The sequence below is a fragment of the Cyprinodon variegatus genome, unplaced genomic scaffold (genome assembly GCF_000732505.1).
Source record: "Cyprinodon variegatus isolate N-32 unplaced genomic scaffold, C_variegatus-1.0 Scaffold112, whole genome shotgun sequence".
Taxonomy (NCBI): Eukaryota; Metazoa; Chordata; class Actinopteri; order Cyprinodontiformes; family Cyprinodontidae; genus Cyprinodon; species Cyprinodon variegatus.
The window spans coordinates 1,004,124-1,020,736 of record NW_015150565.1 but is presented as its reverse complement, the minus strand read 5'-3'; the positions used below and the strand labels follow the sequence as shown (position 1 = coordinate 1,020,736).

Sequence of the window (16,613 nt, the reverse complement as noted above, 5' to 3'; positions counted from 1 at the left end):
CTTCAGTTTCAGTATTTGCCTTAAGCAAACATGTCTAAACAAATGTTTAGCTATATTTGCAGGGGAAACTGTTTGGAGGAAAATCTTAGGAACTATATGTTCAGACAAAATGCAGGTTCTTTGTTAAAGATGAAAGATCACAACAACAAAACCTGAACTTTTATTTAGAGCCACTTCCTCCTTCATATACTTGCTCACATTTCCTCATGCAGCTTATCGCAGATCAGAAGCAGCCTTTGATCCAACAAAAATAATGGCCTCTGCTAAATAATTAAAAGAAATCATTTCAGATCTAAGGACAAAAAAGAATGCAGAAAAAAAGAATGAAAGATGTAATGTTTGATTATCTTTCCTTTTCAATGGCTCATGAAATTTTCTCCCATTTCTTGATGAATTCTCATTTTCATGCATGCAGTGTGAAACAACAAGTGGAATGCAGACTTTTTGTTCACTTCTATTCTTCTTTTTTTCCCCACATGTCATGTCTTGGCATTTGAAGGCCTACCGTACAAATAACCTGGCTATCTAAATGTGCCTGGACAGTTTTTCTCTACAAAAAAATTATAAATATCTCCACATACAGTACAAACATAATTGCATGACTGACTTCATTAATGTCAGACTTCATTTGGTTGACTTGAAGCTTTTATAGTGATATTCATGTTTACTTGAAAACTATTTCTAGATTTTGTGAGTGTTTACATTTTTAGCTCAAATGTATAGATAGAAATCCCAAGAAAAACAATGGAATAAAGCTAGTTATAAAAAATATGCATTTATTGTTTTATTATTCACGTATTACCACTGGTGATCCTGCATGGATGAACAATTATAGACATGGATAGATAGATGTTTAATTAGAATATGTGTGCCTGTTTTATTTCTAAATAACAGCCATTAAATCAAATTAGGCATCTTTATTTCATGTTTTTGAGAACAAACTATGAAATTATGGTAATTTGCTCAAGGTTATGACACCGTGAGAATTTCTTACTGCTCGCTACCAAGACAGTGATAATAAAACAGCACCTGAAAGGCAACTACTCATGCGCCCTGTCATTTACATAATTTTACATCAGCTTTTATCATCTTACTAAAGAGCACAAATTAAGGAACATGTTTTATTTTACTCTGTGAAAAAAATCCAGGGTTATTTGAATTTTTTATGAACACCGAGGGGAAGCCCATAAAGAGACAGAAACCTCAAATCTTCTTTAAAAGGACATAGATGAGAAATTTGGTTAAATATTTAACCTTTCATGCAGAATTTGAAGTTGGAAACAATGAATCTATCACTAAAAATCCTTTCTTGTTTGATTAGTTAGCATTAGTGCCCTGATCTGAGTTTCGTGGGTTAAATCAGAGAAACCTAATAGAATACAAGATTTATATAAACAGTGCCAAGCAAAGGAATACTCATCAACATTTCTGTAAATTTCCAGGAAAAGAGCAAGATAACATAAAGAATCATAATCTAGTATATCATTGAGAAATAGAATCAGCTGTCAATACACAACACACTGAAAGAGTATTAATGTGGAAAATTTATTCCACGTAATACATCAAAAACTCAACACTTATTGCAAACACCTTTATTTAGATTTGTTGACAATTCTTTTAATAATTGTGATGTCATCAGTCGCTCCCTGTTTAAGAAACTAAGTTTCCAAAGGACAAAAAAATCCCTACTGGATCAAACTACTTTTATTACTAAGGACCATGGCTGCTGTAGGCTTAGTCTGCAGGAGGACATAACAACCACTTTCCCTTACTCTATTTTCTCCTACGTCTCTCTATTTATGCATTTTTGCAGCTATCGCCATCACCAGCTTTATGTTCTAACTATTCTTCTTTCTTTTAGAAGATGCCCTTCTTCTGGTGTTTCTTATAATATTTGTGTTAATTTCTTTGAAGTGGCTACTAAAGCAGGGTCAAATTCCAGACCTCAAGGGCTGGCGTCCTGCTTCAACATCCTGACTCAAATATTAGCTCTTAGAGATTGCATTTATGCTATTATCAGTTGATTTAGGTGTATAGGTCAACACAGACTTCTAAAAGTTGCAGGATATCAGCCATTGAGGATTTGAATTTGAAACCACTGGGTTACCAGCTGAGCTATCGCCAATAAACTTATGTCCTTGCTCTGTTGATGATACACTTGGTCCTGGCACTGACAAGACCACTGATGTGACTATGTGTACTTCCTTTTTATCCCGTAGATTGGACTGCATGCTAGGATGATCTGACCAGATGTTCGTCTTTGAGAATAAAAAGCTAAATGTCCTCTGCACACCAGGCTGCTCAAACTAAGCTAGGTTTTTCTGGAGGTTTCTTTGAGTTAAAAAGGGTTGCAGCAAAGCTATTAACTTGATGCAATTGACTGGATTTTGCCTAGATAAACAACCTTTATCCCTACTGGCAATATAATCCAAGATAATTTGCATTGCATTACACAATGATAAAACCAGGCTGTGTGTAATTAGGTCTAAATTGTGTCTATATAAGTGTATTCAGAGGGTTAATTGTTCTCTTTGTGCACTGAACCAGTTTTTCTTGATAATTATTCTCAATTATCATATTAACTGAATTGACAGTTTTCATTTTTAATATTTTATTATGAATGGTTGGAAAATTCTACAGAAAAACAAATGGATCCAAACTATAAAAGCTCTTATGAGTCGTTTCTCACATATAAAAAGACTATTAAAAAAGCTGCTCTGCTTGACTCTGTAGGTGATCTACATTCTGCCAGAACCTGTTTTTTTAACTAAGAATAAATCCTGATACCATTTAATTTGTTCTTGTATTCATATAAACTTTTAGCCATTAAGAGGAGGCTGTAAATGGGATTTTTATTGAATCCACGGTCCAGAAAGCCTTATCAGATTGCCTGTGTGTTCCTTGGACTCTCTACTAGTGCTGGTGAGAAGCTGTAAAATAAAACCTTTTATTCTAGCACTCAGTAAAAACCAGCCTCTGTTAATTGTGAAGCACTGATAGAAACCATAGCTGAGTTTTTCTGTTTAAAAAAAAAAATACATATTTCACATTAACCCATTCCATTTAACAACAGCTCAAATCCTAACTTCAGTAAAGGAAAGTGTTGACCTCCGATTTAACAGAGAACAGTTAAGGTGATAGAAAGTGGAGCGGCTACAGCTGGAGGGCAGAGAGGGAGTAGGAGCAGGGCCCCTTTACAATGAAGCCTTTTTATTCAGACATTTAAAGGAAAACTTTCTAACTGGTTAACGGTCGAACCTCCTGTTTTAAAACAACGAGCTGCTTTTACTCCATCCCCCCTTCTGGAAAAAAAGTTAACACACCTTAAAGTGACGCAAGTCTTTAGGTTTAGCAGCTCAGACACAAAACTAGGGAATGCAGAACAGTAATGTCTTCAGCTGATTCGAAAATAGAGCGAAACTAAAACGAGAAAATGCTTTTTAGGAAGATCAGATGAGATGCTGTCATGAGATATGAGCCTATATTGTGCAGGCAGCTGTTATGAAATAGTTCTACATGTGTAGACGATTCACAGATTTTCATTTCAGTTCCAAGCTTAGTCAGAAAAAGAGTTATAGTCAACTAAACAATAACTGCAGAATGCTCCACCATGAGATAGATTCAAATAGATTTCTGAAATAAATTGAATCTGTTGCTGAATGCAGAAAGGGAAAGTTATTGAAGCAGAACATTCTGAGTTTGTGAGACAGTCCTGAAAAGCTCCTGCAATGATTTAACTGGATGCAGGTTGTTATAGGGATGAGCTCAGCGAAGCGTTGAGCTCACACAGAGATGAAGATGGATGACACATTTCCGCTTCTGGACCTGAGACATTTGTTTAGCAGAAACTGAAATCCAGCCAAGCAACCAATTCAAATGAGTTAGTGGAGGGGACCGTGGGAATCAGATATGCACAGAAACATTACAACAGCAATACAAAATAAAAATAAATAAACCGAAAGATGTTCAAGTTGCCTGGAATAGTTATTGAAATGTAAATACATAAGCAAAAAAGGTATTTGTGCAGAGAGGTTTTTTTCCCCACCAGAAATGAGGGCTAAAATACAATAATCCACAATTTTAATGAAATTTTCGGGGCCTCTATCATCTGCTTGAGCCCTGCTCCTTAACAGGAAATGTAAAATCTCTGTTTTTATATTTACCTAGGTCAGAGAGGTGAAGCTTTATTTTTTCTGTGCTAAACCTCAACCACATTCACCACTCTTCCTTATCTTTGAGATCTGACCATTTTGAGCAAAATACCGTCAACAGCAATACAATAACATATGTGAGTTGCTGCCAGCAAGATGTGATCATTGTACGCATAAGGTAAAAGTGTCTATAGTCCCAATTCAAATATCTAGTTATAGGTAAATAAACGGACAGACTTCAACCAAACCTGCCATAAAGTTTCTGAAAACATCTTCAACTGCTTCTGGTTAGTTGTTTCTCTGTTCCATGTGCTTCAGTTTCATGTGTATCAGTCATTCTCTATAGCCAAATTCACTGAGCAGCATCTGATCTGTCCTCCTGGTTTCCTCTTCCTCCACAGGTTAATCTGTTCGTCTGGTCCTTCTTCAGTATTAAAGGTCATAGAATACAAAACCGAGTTTACATTGTCAGAGATGAATAACGATAGTTCATTGGGTGAAATAGACGTACAGAGAAGTTCCAACCCCATTCACACCTCCTTTCTCTGCAAATCTCACAATTCTAAACTTCCACCATAAAACGGGTGAATCCGAACGAAGCACGGAACTGACGTCAATTAGGGGATGTTGCCTTATTTGGTTCTGGCCTGTACTTCCGTCACTCCCCTAAATTGACATACAGACCAGCCTACTGGTTCACTGGCCCAATGGAGAAGGGGGGTTATGAAGTGTCGACTGCTGGGCCGTTGACTGGACCGGACTTCGGCAGAGCCATCAGCTGCCCATCCTCAGCTGGAGAAGGGGGGCTGGGGGCTGCTAAGGCAGGTTTCACGGACCAGCCCCGGAGCTCATGGCTCCGTTCTGCTACACTGTATTCGACCAAAATCCTAGACGATTTTGAAATTCCCCTGGTCTGGTCACTGATTTTTTTCAGGTATGAAAAGTAGGACATGTCTAGGAAAAAGAGGACATCTGGTCACCCTACCGTATCAACAATTTCTATGTTTCAGTGAGTGAGTGCTCGTTGCTATGATGCGTCTTTACTCAGCAGCTTTGCTCGTTGTAATCCAACCAATCAGCGCACAGCTCATCTAAATATTCATGAGCATACCATAAAAGGAAGAAAACCTGTCATTTCATTCTAGGGGTTTTAACCAGGCTTGCATTAGGGCTCATATAACAGCAAATATGTCATTTTCAGCCCAACCAATGTTACACACCCTATTCAGAGACTTTAAGGACCAGCACCACATACCCTATATAATCATTCTTTCACCCCTTTAAAAACAGGTTTGAAACAAATTCTTAAGACATTCCCACCACTAGTCCTAAAACAAGGTAAGAAACTGAAAAGAATACAGAGACAATCGTGATTAAAACATCTTTTAAGTAAACTGTGTGCATTTAACTTTTTTCTTTGCCTGCGTTTGTATGACACACACAGTCAGATGAAACGAGCCTCACTACTGCAGCTGTAAACAAGACTAACTAGGTTAACTGTGAATAGGTCAAACACATATCTGGGTCACCCGCTTTCAACTACTGCTTCTCCAACCTCCTCACATATAATTGAATAGAGCTTCTAATATAATTTAAAATGCTGCATTTGCACCTGGGGGCAAACAAAACCTGGGTAACAAGCTGTAAGAAGCAGCAGAAATAATGAGAACTATCTGCTGGCTCAGAGTTAATGTTTTTTGTTTGTTTATCCAAAGATCTTTGCCTGGAAAAAGTTGAATCCCATGTGAAGCGCAGGGTTTTCCAGTAAACATGTTCCTTACTGCTCTTGAACGTAGCCTAATGCTATGAATACATCCCAGAAAACACTGGAAACAGAGCTCTGCAGTGTTGCTCTCTTTCCTTCTCACCACACTCCTCTAAACTGACTCCAGACCTGTAATTTGGCTCCAGATCTGGATCTTCACACTGCAGACCCAGAAAACAAGAACTTAGTCCACCACAGGCACCAAAGGACAGGGGTGTTATTTTTGGCTCCCTGGAAGCATCGCTCTGGGTTCATGCTGAGCCGGGCAGATGAAGCAGAGGTCGTCTGTAGCCTCTGACCTCTGATTTAACCTCCATCATTGGGAAAAATCTAAATCTATATAAGTGAGTTTTTCTTAAAATAAGTGCATTTGTTCTTGGATTGAGGAGGTAAAAGAGACATCTTGCCAATGGAACAAGACAATTTACACTTAAAATAAGAAAACACAATTGCAGTGTCTTATTTTAAGTGCATATTATCTAATTATCTTATTTTAAAAGTAAAAATATTCATTCCATTGGCAAACTATCTCATTTACCTACTCGAATTAAGAGTAAATACACTTATTTTAAGAAATGTGTACTTATTTCTAAATCCTTTTTACAGTTCACCTCTTCAGTGTCAAATCCTTTGTTTATTTCTGCTGTTTTTAAGTTATTTTATTGGACTGTTTTGTTTTATTTGAAAAGCCTCATAGTTGTCCTGACTCTGATGAGCTTTTTTTTTTTTGCTAAATTCCTGACAGAAGGTAAAAAGCCCACTGACTTTGAACTTGTTAGGACTCTTGAGCTGCACGAGCCAGGCCTTGAAGAAAATACCATTGCTGCTGAGGTTGGAAGCAGTCATTTTGAAATACTTAAAGGATCCAAAGGGTAAATGGAAAGAAACAGAGTCTAGTGGGAGACCTGAAAAGATCTCATCAGCACCGAGGCGCAGTGTCCATCAAGACTTGGGACAATCCTGGACAGATATGGATGCTGGAAACCTAATAACCATCTGACAGCATCTTCAAAACCTTCTTAAAATGCCAGAGTCTTAAACTGTCTATTCGGACTTTCCAATGGTTTTTAAACCTTTAATACTAAAAGATTGAATCTTTTCTTCCAGCTGTGGGTTGTTTGGGGCGTTAGACAGCAGCTGGCTCTGTAGTGATGTTGTAGGGGACATCCCTCATGGCAGAGGACCCCCATCTGAGTGGTAATTACTGGGTTTTTCAACAGAACAATGCCACATTTCACAATGCCTTCCTTGACAAAGAAATTCCTCCAGGAGAATAGCGTCACTCTTTTGGACCATCCCGCCTTTTCCCCTGGTGAAATCCCACTGAAACATTTGGGAAGGATAACAGGGAAGGCCTTCCAAAATGGAAATCATCTTTAGACAGTGGAGGTTCTCAGCAAGGCAATGTTCCCAATAGCCTCATGGGAACACATACAGAAGGTAAACCTGAGATATGCATTGAAACTTTAATAAACGGCTCATTTTAAGACAAATAGCTGTTTTTAACAAATTACCTCCTCAAAAGATTTTGCCTCTTACTCACATTTCCTCCTTTAGCATTTGGAAAATCTATTTAAAACCTTCTTAAGATTCAACGGTTGAAAATGCAAATCTTACCATTTTTAACCAGCCTTAATATGTTTCCTCAAAAGAGTAAATTTAGCTGCTTTTTCGGTTTTACAGAACAAAACAGGCACCTTCCTCCTTTCTATTGATCATAAATTCCCTACTCTAAACACAAATCAGATTGAAGGTTTCTCTTCTAGAGGGAAAATACCTAAAATGAATTAACTGCAATAATTTCACCTCATGTAGACAGGAAATCCAAACCAGAGAGCAGAGGATAATGAAGCCCAGGGGAGTTTTTCTCCCATGAGATCTGCTGGTATGCTGTATCCTGTGACCCGTTAGACTCCCTGACCTGATCAGTAACTCCACTCTGGTCTTCTGTACCTTAAGCAGAACCTGAATTGTCCTTCTGGGAGGGATACAAGCTTTTAAATCTGGTGGAAAGGATCAGAAGGTTACATTACAACCCCACTTCTGCTCAACAGATGTTCCACAAAGCACCTTAAAAGCCCTAATTACTGACACGGTTTCAGCCTGTGGAGCATGTGAACAAAGGAGCGTCTGAAAATCTTTAAAAAGCCCTAATCTTGTATCTGTCTGCATGTCAGGGTCATTCAAATTATGTGAAGTGACTCTTGTGTGCGCTAGATTAATGATTCACAGATTAATCTGTCCTTCAGGGAGGTGATTGAACTGGTCATTTCAGCTCAAAACCAGATGTAACACAATGAAATTAGATCTCTCTTCATAAAATGAACACAAAATCATTTGGATCAGTTCAGAAAAATAAAGTAATAGCAGACTCACCAGAACCAATGAGGCAGGCAGGCAGAGTGTGGCTGAAGAAGTGAGATCATGAACCAGCTGCTGTGCTCTGACAGACTCTGCCTCTCTCTCTCTGAGGTGTGGCTCTAACCAGGAAATCCATCCTCTTTTTTTTCTAAAGGTTCATTTTTCACTTTTCCCCTCCCTTTCAGCTTTTTTTTTTTTTAACTAACAGTGCCTCCTTCTGGCAAACTGTTCATACAGCCTTTTAAATGCAGTACAGGCGAAACCAAAACACTGCCTGGAAATGGATCCAGCTCTTTTCTCCTTTTCAGGGATTTAACCCCATAATATTAGACTTTTACTGTGAAAAACTGACCACTTTTCAACATGAAATGTTCAGTTCATGTTTAGACTGGGGGTATATATATAATAAAATGAAAAGTATTACATCCATGTTATTTACTCCTTTCTTTCTTATCTTGGGTATGTCCATCTATATCTATTGCTCCTATAGGGTGAATATATCCTTCATAGACAAAGTGTATATCATAACACAAGGAATACTGCAAGAAATTAAAGGTTTTTATATGATAACATTGCAAACAATAGTTAAGACATCTTGTGAGGTGCACCAGGGCTCTGTGTTTGATCCACTTTTTTGGTATATTAATATTGCCTTTGAAAGATCCATACTGAATTTGTCAGGAATCCAGTTTGTGTCGTCTGTTTTTGTGTTTCTTTTTCTCCACCACCAGGTGGTGCCCCCGTCCTCGTTGGGCCTCCCTGCACACCTGCGGCTCATTGGATCATTATTTGGAGGAGTACTTAAGCAGTGGGCTGTCACTACCTCAGCGCCAGAGTGTTTACCAGTTTTGGGTAGTCTAGCCAAGCTGAGTTTAGCTGAGTCTAATCTGAGTATTGTTTCACTGAGTCTAACGTTGTTTTTGTCTTTGCCTTTCGTCAGAAAGTCTTCCTGCATACTGGATGTTTGGCGTTCTGCCCCCTGGAAGGATTATCTGTGTTCACACTGAACACGGGAAAAACCCTCCACATGTGCCGTTCAAGTTCTTACGGAAATCCAAGTGACAGTCCGCTCCATTGCTCCTCTGGATCGTACGTATGTCTACCTGTCCACTCTCCAACGAGTCCCCTCTTCACTAGATCAACCCACACTGACTGGATTCGAAGCAAGAGACGAACCCCCCCAAACATGAGTCCCTCACTAGCATTATCCTTATGGCATCCAAGATTCCCATGGTCCCTGAACTAATCATTGTGATATCCTCTCCAGACTTTCTAGTTCCTGTTCACCAGCTCTCTGAGTTCCAGATCCAGCCCCCCCTACCCTTACCACAATAAACCTGTTAAACCTTTGCCTTGCTCTCTGAGTGGTTCTCTGCATTTTGGGTCAGATCCTTAAAAATCATGACAGAATGAATCTATTAGATCATGTTGGGCTTTGCTTTCCTTCTAATTCTATTATCTCCAAACTGTCCTAATGTCCTGATGTCCATAAGGAGCATGGTTCATCCTATAGGGTGACAGATCATTTGAATACTGCTGTCAGGCTAAGATTGGGATATTTTGGTAAGTATTGAAGGTTTGTTGAAAACAACTAATTCAGAAATTATTAGATATGATATTAAAATGGTAACCCTTAAAATGTTTTTGTTTAGTTTTTTTGTTTAAAAATTACAACCAAACTGTTATTATTTCTCTTTTCCTAAATAAATGATTAAACAAATAGATAAATATTGGATTTCTAACCTAAGTAGGTGACCACATGATACACATATGTAAATAGGTTATCAAATTCTCCAGTGTGCACATGCCACCATAATGGAGAAATTTACCCACCCACACCGGAAACTGCTAACACCTTTCAAATTAAAGCACACTTTCTTAAAAAGATTTCAAGCTAAATAAAGTAAAACAGAAAAACAGAGATGTCTTTTTTTTAACCTAAAATAACAGATAATGAAATAAAACAGTAACAAAATGTGTAAAGCTTGGTCAAATCAAACAATACTGACACAAAATAAATTAGCCTACTATTGGGACTCCAAAATAAACGGTCTGAAAACTGTTTTAGAAAAGACATTCTGACTGCTTTAGGACTCAAATTTGGAGACACAAAAAATGACTTGATCAGCATAAGTTAAAGAGGATTATATGAAGTAAAAGGCAAAGGTATGAGTGATGATAGTTTTAAAATCAAAAGACTTAAATTCAAATTGTATCCTCTATTTAACTGCAAGCCAGAATAGAAACAGAAGACTTTGGATGATGTGAGCAAAGATCTAGAAATTAGGGATATCAGATATTGGTCTGACATTAGCCCAAAAGAATATCAGATTATAACGGCTGGCATTTAAAATCTTCGATATATTCATGCTGATAGAAACACTCTGCTTTTAAAAGTTTTTCTTACTCATCAGTTAATTTTACAGGGGTGATTTTTTTGTACCTTTTGTTAACTTTTTTTTCCCTGTTTGGTAATATTACTTGACCCAGCCTTCCTAACATTATACACTATAAAATAAGTAATAAAAGCTTGTATTATTCACACCAATATATCAGGTCAATTTCGATGTCAGCCAATTTTCAAAGCTGCAAAATCGGTATCCTATCTGAAATGGAAAAAGTTGTATCATTAATAGAAACCTTTGAACTAAACTAAAAAAAAAAATAGGAATAAGGGCCTGGTGGACAGATCAGCTGTGTAGATTATCTTAAGGAGTTAACTCACATATACTATCATAAACTTTTATATTAAAATATCTAAGAAGAAAAGTCTTAATAAATGTAGCTCTGATAATTATTTATTACACATAGCTTTCTGTTTGTTGAATTATAAATCTGTCTATACCCTTGGGGGGGGAGTGGTGGCCTAGTGTTTGGGAAATATAGCTTGGAATCCAGAGTTTCTTAGTTCAAACCCCACTCCCACAGACTGGCAATCTGGGTCCCTGAGCAAGACCCTTAACCCCATACTGCTCCCTGGGCGCCCCATGATGGCAGTCCACTGCTGCCCAAAGGGATGGGTTAAATGCAAGATACATTTCTCCAATGTGAAATCAATAAAGTTCAATTATTTTTTATTATTAAGATAAAAATGTCTAAAAAGAAGTCTTAATAAATTTAGCTCTGATAAAAAATCACTGTAAAAAAATACATGTTTTGTTTGTCTAATTAAGGACCATTGCTGTTAATTATTACACATAGCTTTTTGTTTGTTGAATTATAAATCAACAAAAATCTTATAAAATCTTTTATTTTGAAATATATAACCGGAAGTGATAGAGTATTAAATTCTGAGCCTGACGCACTGAGCCCATTAAAGCTGCGGCAGAACATCAGCGGTACCACCTGATCCAGAGGCAGCAAAAAAGAAACCGGCGGAAGAAATACAGAGAAAAAATATCTGACACATCCCATCATAAACAGGTAAAGATCTTCCTCCACTGATCTTTTATACTTTGATCTTTTTTTTTATTTTTTAGACTCTGCAACTGAGGTAATTTTAAATTATCAAAGGTAATGGTCTACAACTAAAACAAAAGGATATAGGCCTACATTCTTATTATTCTAGGTTTTATTTATTGATGAAACATTTTTGATTAAATGTGTAATTCGGGATTTTCTTGTCTGAGTCGTGATTTCTGCCTGCAGCTCCGCTGGCCAACGCCTTAAACTGCTGCTGAAACACTGCAGCCAATAAAAATCAGCATCCATGGCTGTAATAGGTGACAGATTTTAACCCACATCTTTGTTTTTCTGTTGCTTCCCACAAGGTGGGTTTTTTTTGTTGGTCCCTTGACGCATGCAGGACGCGCGTTTCCAGGAATAAAAGCAGCCTGAAATAAAACCCCAGATATCTGAGCGTTATTTCCGTCTTCTGAGACGCGCTGACCCGGTTTTTGTTCCAGTGCCAAAATAATCCCCATCAGTCAGAAATAGGGCTGACTGATGCAGAACCACGCCCAGAGGGACAGAGGGACAGGCTGGGGTCTTTCAAACAATAACCATCTCTATCATCTTCTAATTTAACTGATTAAAGACGCTTATTTTTAGTCTCAGTTGGTCACTGCTATGCATGACCTCAGCATATTCTATTCTCATTATTATAAAGGTACCCTGCATTTTAAATTAACAAAGCTTGTCTGGCTTTTATATAGGCTGCATTTATACCCTTTCTACACCTGTTTTAATTGAACACTCAAATTTGCTCTAATGAGCACCATCTCCATCTGATACAAACACAAGTGAAAACAGGATGTACATTCACATCTGGCCTATTTTAACTTATTGGACCAATATCAATGTGTAGAAAGAAAACACCTGATATGGTCCCGTATTGATTTTAGGGGGCATCCTTAAAATTAAAAATAACAAATCTGGGCGTGCTATTCTGTTCAGATCCTCCGCAGACTGCTTTACTGCACAATTTTTGACTCAAGATCTCAAAAAAACATGCACATTCTTAAAAAGATGGTTTAGACCTTCTTCTGTTATAAGTAGTGTTGTACCGTTGCCATTTTTTGGCCCCAATACCGATACCTCGCTGTGCAGTATTGCCAATACTGATACCATAACAATACCATCTATTTGAAATGAATGTGTGTGTTTATATATGAAAAACTGCATGCTACATGGATGTAAAATAATTACATCATGGCTTTGTCAAGCTGCTGCCTACCTTTGTGAAGCAGGAAAAATTCTAATACAAAGTGAATTCAGTAGAACTTTTTATTGCCACCTGGAATGGTGACAATAGTTGAATAAAATTTTGGCTCTCAAATGGTATCAATGTCCTATTTGTTGGTACTCGACCATACCGATTCCACCAGTTTAGTGCTGGATCAGGGCCCTGCCCGATACTGGTATCAGTGCAACACTATATAACAGTTATGCAAAGATTCTTTTTTTTGGAAGTTAGATTATATAATGAATACATTTTTAACAATAAAGTATAAAAACAAAGTTGTCCCAGATTGTTCTAGAGGTGAATTAAATTGGGTTGAATTGAATTTACAGAGAATTCTGGGTAACAGCTTAAATATCTGTTAAACTGAATTATATTTTCCATTAATTTAAAATCTGTAGAAAAATGATCTGAGACCCTACACCAGTGTTTTTCCCAATATTTTTGCATGCATTGATATTTAGTATCAGTTTTGCAAGCTCAGAAAATAAAATCCTAGTATGAGTTAAAAAAAAAAAGGCTGAAAATGACACCACTAGACTATTTGATGCAGAAGTATCACATCAGATAAAGTTGAGATATCTGGACCCCAAAGCAGATGATGTTTGGCATAGATTAAAAACAGTACTGAAAGAAATGCATCTTAAAGCAACGGAAATACAAAGAGGTGGAAGTGTCATGGTTTTCACACACCAAACATCCAAATTTTAATATTTATATAATTTTATTACATAACTTCCCATTTACTTCTATAGATGCTTTTAAAACCTTTCAAATAAACCTTATGACGCCTGCTCAGTTATTAGAGCTTATATAAAAATGCATAATTGTGAGGTTCATTTCTTGAGAATTAATAAAGTATAATTTCTCAAAACTAATTCTGAGTTTAGTTATTTCAAAAATATTAAGTTTATTGAATTGTACAATAATTAGGGTTAACTTTATTCAATTCAAACAATAAGCTTAATTTTTTTTTTTATAAATACACTTAGTAATTTTAGTAAGAATACTCTATTAAAACTAAATGCATAAACCTGATATTTATGTTTTTAAAATAAATATGGTTGATTATAAAAATCAGTATGCATCATGTAAGGTTTATTGAATGTTTGTGTTATTATCTAATAAAAAGTTCAGGTCATGTTTAGTGGTGAGAATCAAATGCAGGAAGCAATTATAGACCAAAAGAAGTAAAAAAATAAATAAATAAATAAATAAATAAATAAATAAAAAGCTTATTAAAATAATACTAAACAGGAGAGAGGTGATCAGGGTAGGCAATCCATTCCGCACTAGAAGAGTGTAGTGTAGTCGCTGTTCCAGCATTGAAAAATGCTGTAGGGTGGACAGGCAGGTGGCAGATCTGAGGAGCAATCAGATGAATGTTTGCAGGAGGGCAGAGGGAGGAGCAGAGACAGCAGTCAGCAGGACTTCCAACACAAGACTTCAGTAGGGACTAGGCCAAGGAACCAGAGAAGAATCCACGAGAGGAACTGCAGGGGAGGACAAAGTCAGAAAGCCAGTATTAGGCTACTTTTAGCACAATATAAGCCCTAAAGGCAACTGAGGGAGCTGTTTACCACAGGGTGTGATTTAACCATCAGGCCTCTTCTTCTTCTTGTGAGGTTTTATGGTGGTTGGCAAACTAGTGAAAAGTGCATTACCGCCACCAACTGATACAGTTTAAAGCAAGGAAACAGGAAACGACTAGAAAACTGTTTAACTTAACCCAACATAATAAATACTTAATCATTTGCACTAATAATTTTAATCTATCTTTAAGTCATTGTCTCTCTGCCTGTTCCTGGTGGTTTTCCTATCATGCTCTCAACTATTTCCCAGTTTAAATCTTTAACTTCCAGATACTGTTCTGCAGCTTTTACTATTATTTAGATTTTTCTTTTCGTCTGTGCAGTACAATTGATCACTTCAACCATGAAAAGGACAAAATCTTTTAAACAATCATTGAATCTTGTTCAATTTTGGGACATTTATCCAGAGGTTTTGAATTTGCCATATTTTGAACTGTAGGTTTTTTTTTTTTTTTTCCAACTGAGATGGGATCCTTTTTGCAGCTTCAGCATAAGTTATTCCGAGCTTAAATTTCAATTTTTTTTATTTCCTCAGACCTTTTGCTTACTTCACAGCCGCGATATGCAGCAGTATGTTCCCCACCACAGTTACAGCATTTGATCTTAGCTTCTTTCCCACATTTTCCATACTCATGCTCTCCAGCACACCTTCCACATCACTGTTTTCCTTTACATACTGCTGCAATGTGTCCGAATTATTGGAATTTGAAGCATCTCAAAGGTGGAGGATTGTATATTTTAACATTGTAACCATCAGGCCTCTGGAACCAACTGCTCTTTTAAGCTCTGGATAATCACCCCTGATGAGGCACAGCTGGGGGTCAGACCTGCCTGTCACATCCTGCAAAGGGAGGAATGAGAAAAAAGAAACACGGGGCATAACAGTACATGGGAATTTGTTATGTAATAAGTTTATGTAAATCATAAAATTTAGCTGAAGTGCTTTTGAAAGTATGTGATGACATCACAGTTGGTTTCTGCAGGGTGTTTAAAGAAAATGTGAGACTGAACCTAATGACTGAACAACCTACAACAAGACAATACACAAAACTTAGAGTCAGGGCTGGGCTACTGATCCAAATGAAATGATACAGTGAAACAAAACTGCACAATATATGGAGATGCATATTATAATATATATTATTTAAATTAAGATTTTTGAATGCAACAGTATGCAGGTATATTCATACTGATTTTAATCTTTATCCAGACAGTGAAACGATGGAGAAATCTAGCAGCCAGTACGACTCGTTCCTCTTCTGGAGGCAGCCCATCCCGTCCCTCGACCTGTCGGAGCTGGAAGACCTGGGATTTACCGTCAGCCAGCCGATGAGCAGCAGCAAAGCAAAAGATAAGACGTCCAAGCTGCGCGGACGAGACGATGGCGTGAGCGGATTGGTCTATAGTGTTTTGGTTCATTGGGTAGTGTTCTCTCCTGAATGAGCGGCACATTTACTTTTGTTTTTTTATGCTTTTTTCCCTGCAGGATGCGCTCTCTGAGTTTTCCTCCTTTAATTACTGGAGAGCTCCAATCGCTGATGTGGATGCTCTGCTGGCTGACCTGAACCTGCTGCCCTGAACCCAAATCAGTCCTACTTCATCCAAACCTATAATAGGAACTTTAACTGGAACTCTAACTCTGCAGACAGACTAAAGTTAATCATGATGATTATCCATGTTTCTTTATTTGCAGCCAAGTTCGTCCCAGTTTCAATATTTATTTCTGCTTTTCACAAGATTCAAGACTCTACGAACCCTTCATGCAAATTTGGGGTTTAATTCCAAACACAGGCACGAGGTTAAACCCTGAATTTTAATTTTAACTGTTTTTACCTGCAGGATCAAATAAGTCTCATTCATCTGGAATGAATAAGACTTTGGTTTTTGCAAAATTTGTTAATATTCTTTTTTTTATATATATATATTTATGCCTTTTTTGTCTAATTTGATGCTGCTTTATGAACAGCTAATTCCCCACATTTCTATTTATTTATTTATTCATTTATTTATTTTACCTGCTGTTGTTGAGCATGACTGGAACTTCAGCAACAGATGCCACATCA

At 37.3% G+C, this 16,613-nt stretch overlaps 1 protein-coding gene across 1 annotated transcript; it reads left to right on the top strand.

The window, feature by feature from the left end:
• Positions 1-15,760: 15,760 nt before the first annotated feature.
• On the top strand, positions 15,761-16,613 carry mllt11 (myeloid/lymphoid or mixed-lineage leukemia; translocated to, 11). Its single transcript, XM_015375017.1, has 2 exons — positions 15,761-15,936; positions 16,037-16,613. The coding sequence occupies exons 1-2, from the start codon at positions 15,772-15,774 to the stop codon at positions 16,127-16,129; spliced, it is 258 nt and encodes an 85-aa protein (XP_015230503.1). The 5' UTR covers positions 15,761-15,771; the 3' UTR covers positions 16,130-16,613.

Coding starts and splice junctions, on each gene's coding strand:
- mllt11 (XM_015375017.1), top strand. CDS start 15,772: ATGGAGAAATCTAGCAGCCAGTACGACTCGTTCCTCTTCTGGAGGCAG. Junction 15,937..16,036: donor TGCGCGGACGAGACGATGGC/GTGAGCGGATTG, acceptor TTTTCCCTGCAG/GATGCGCTCTCTGAGTTTTC.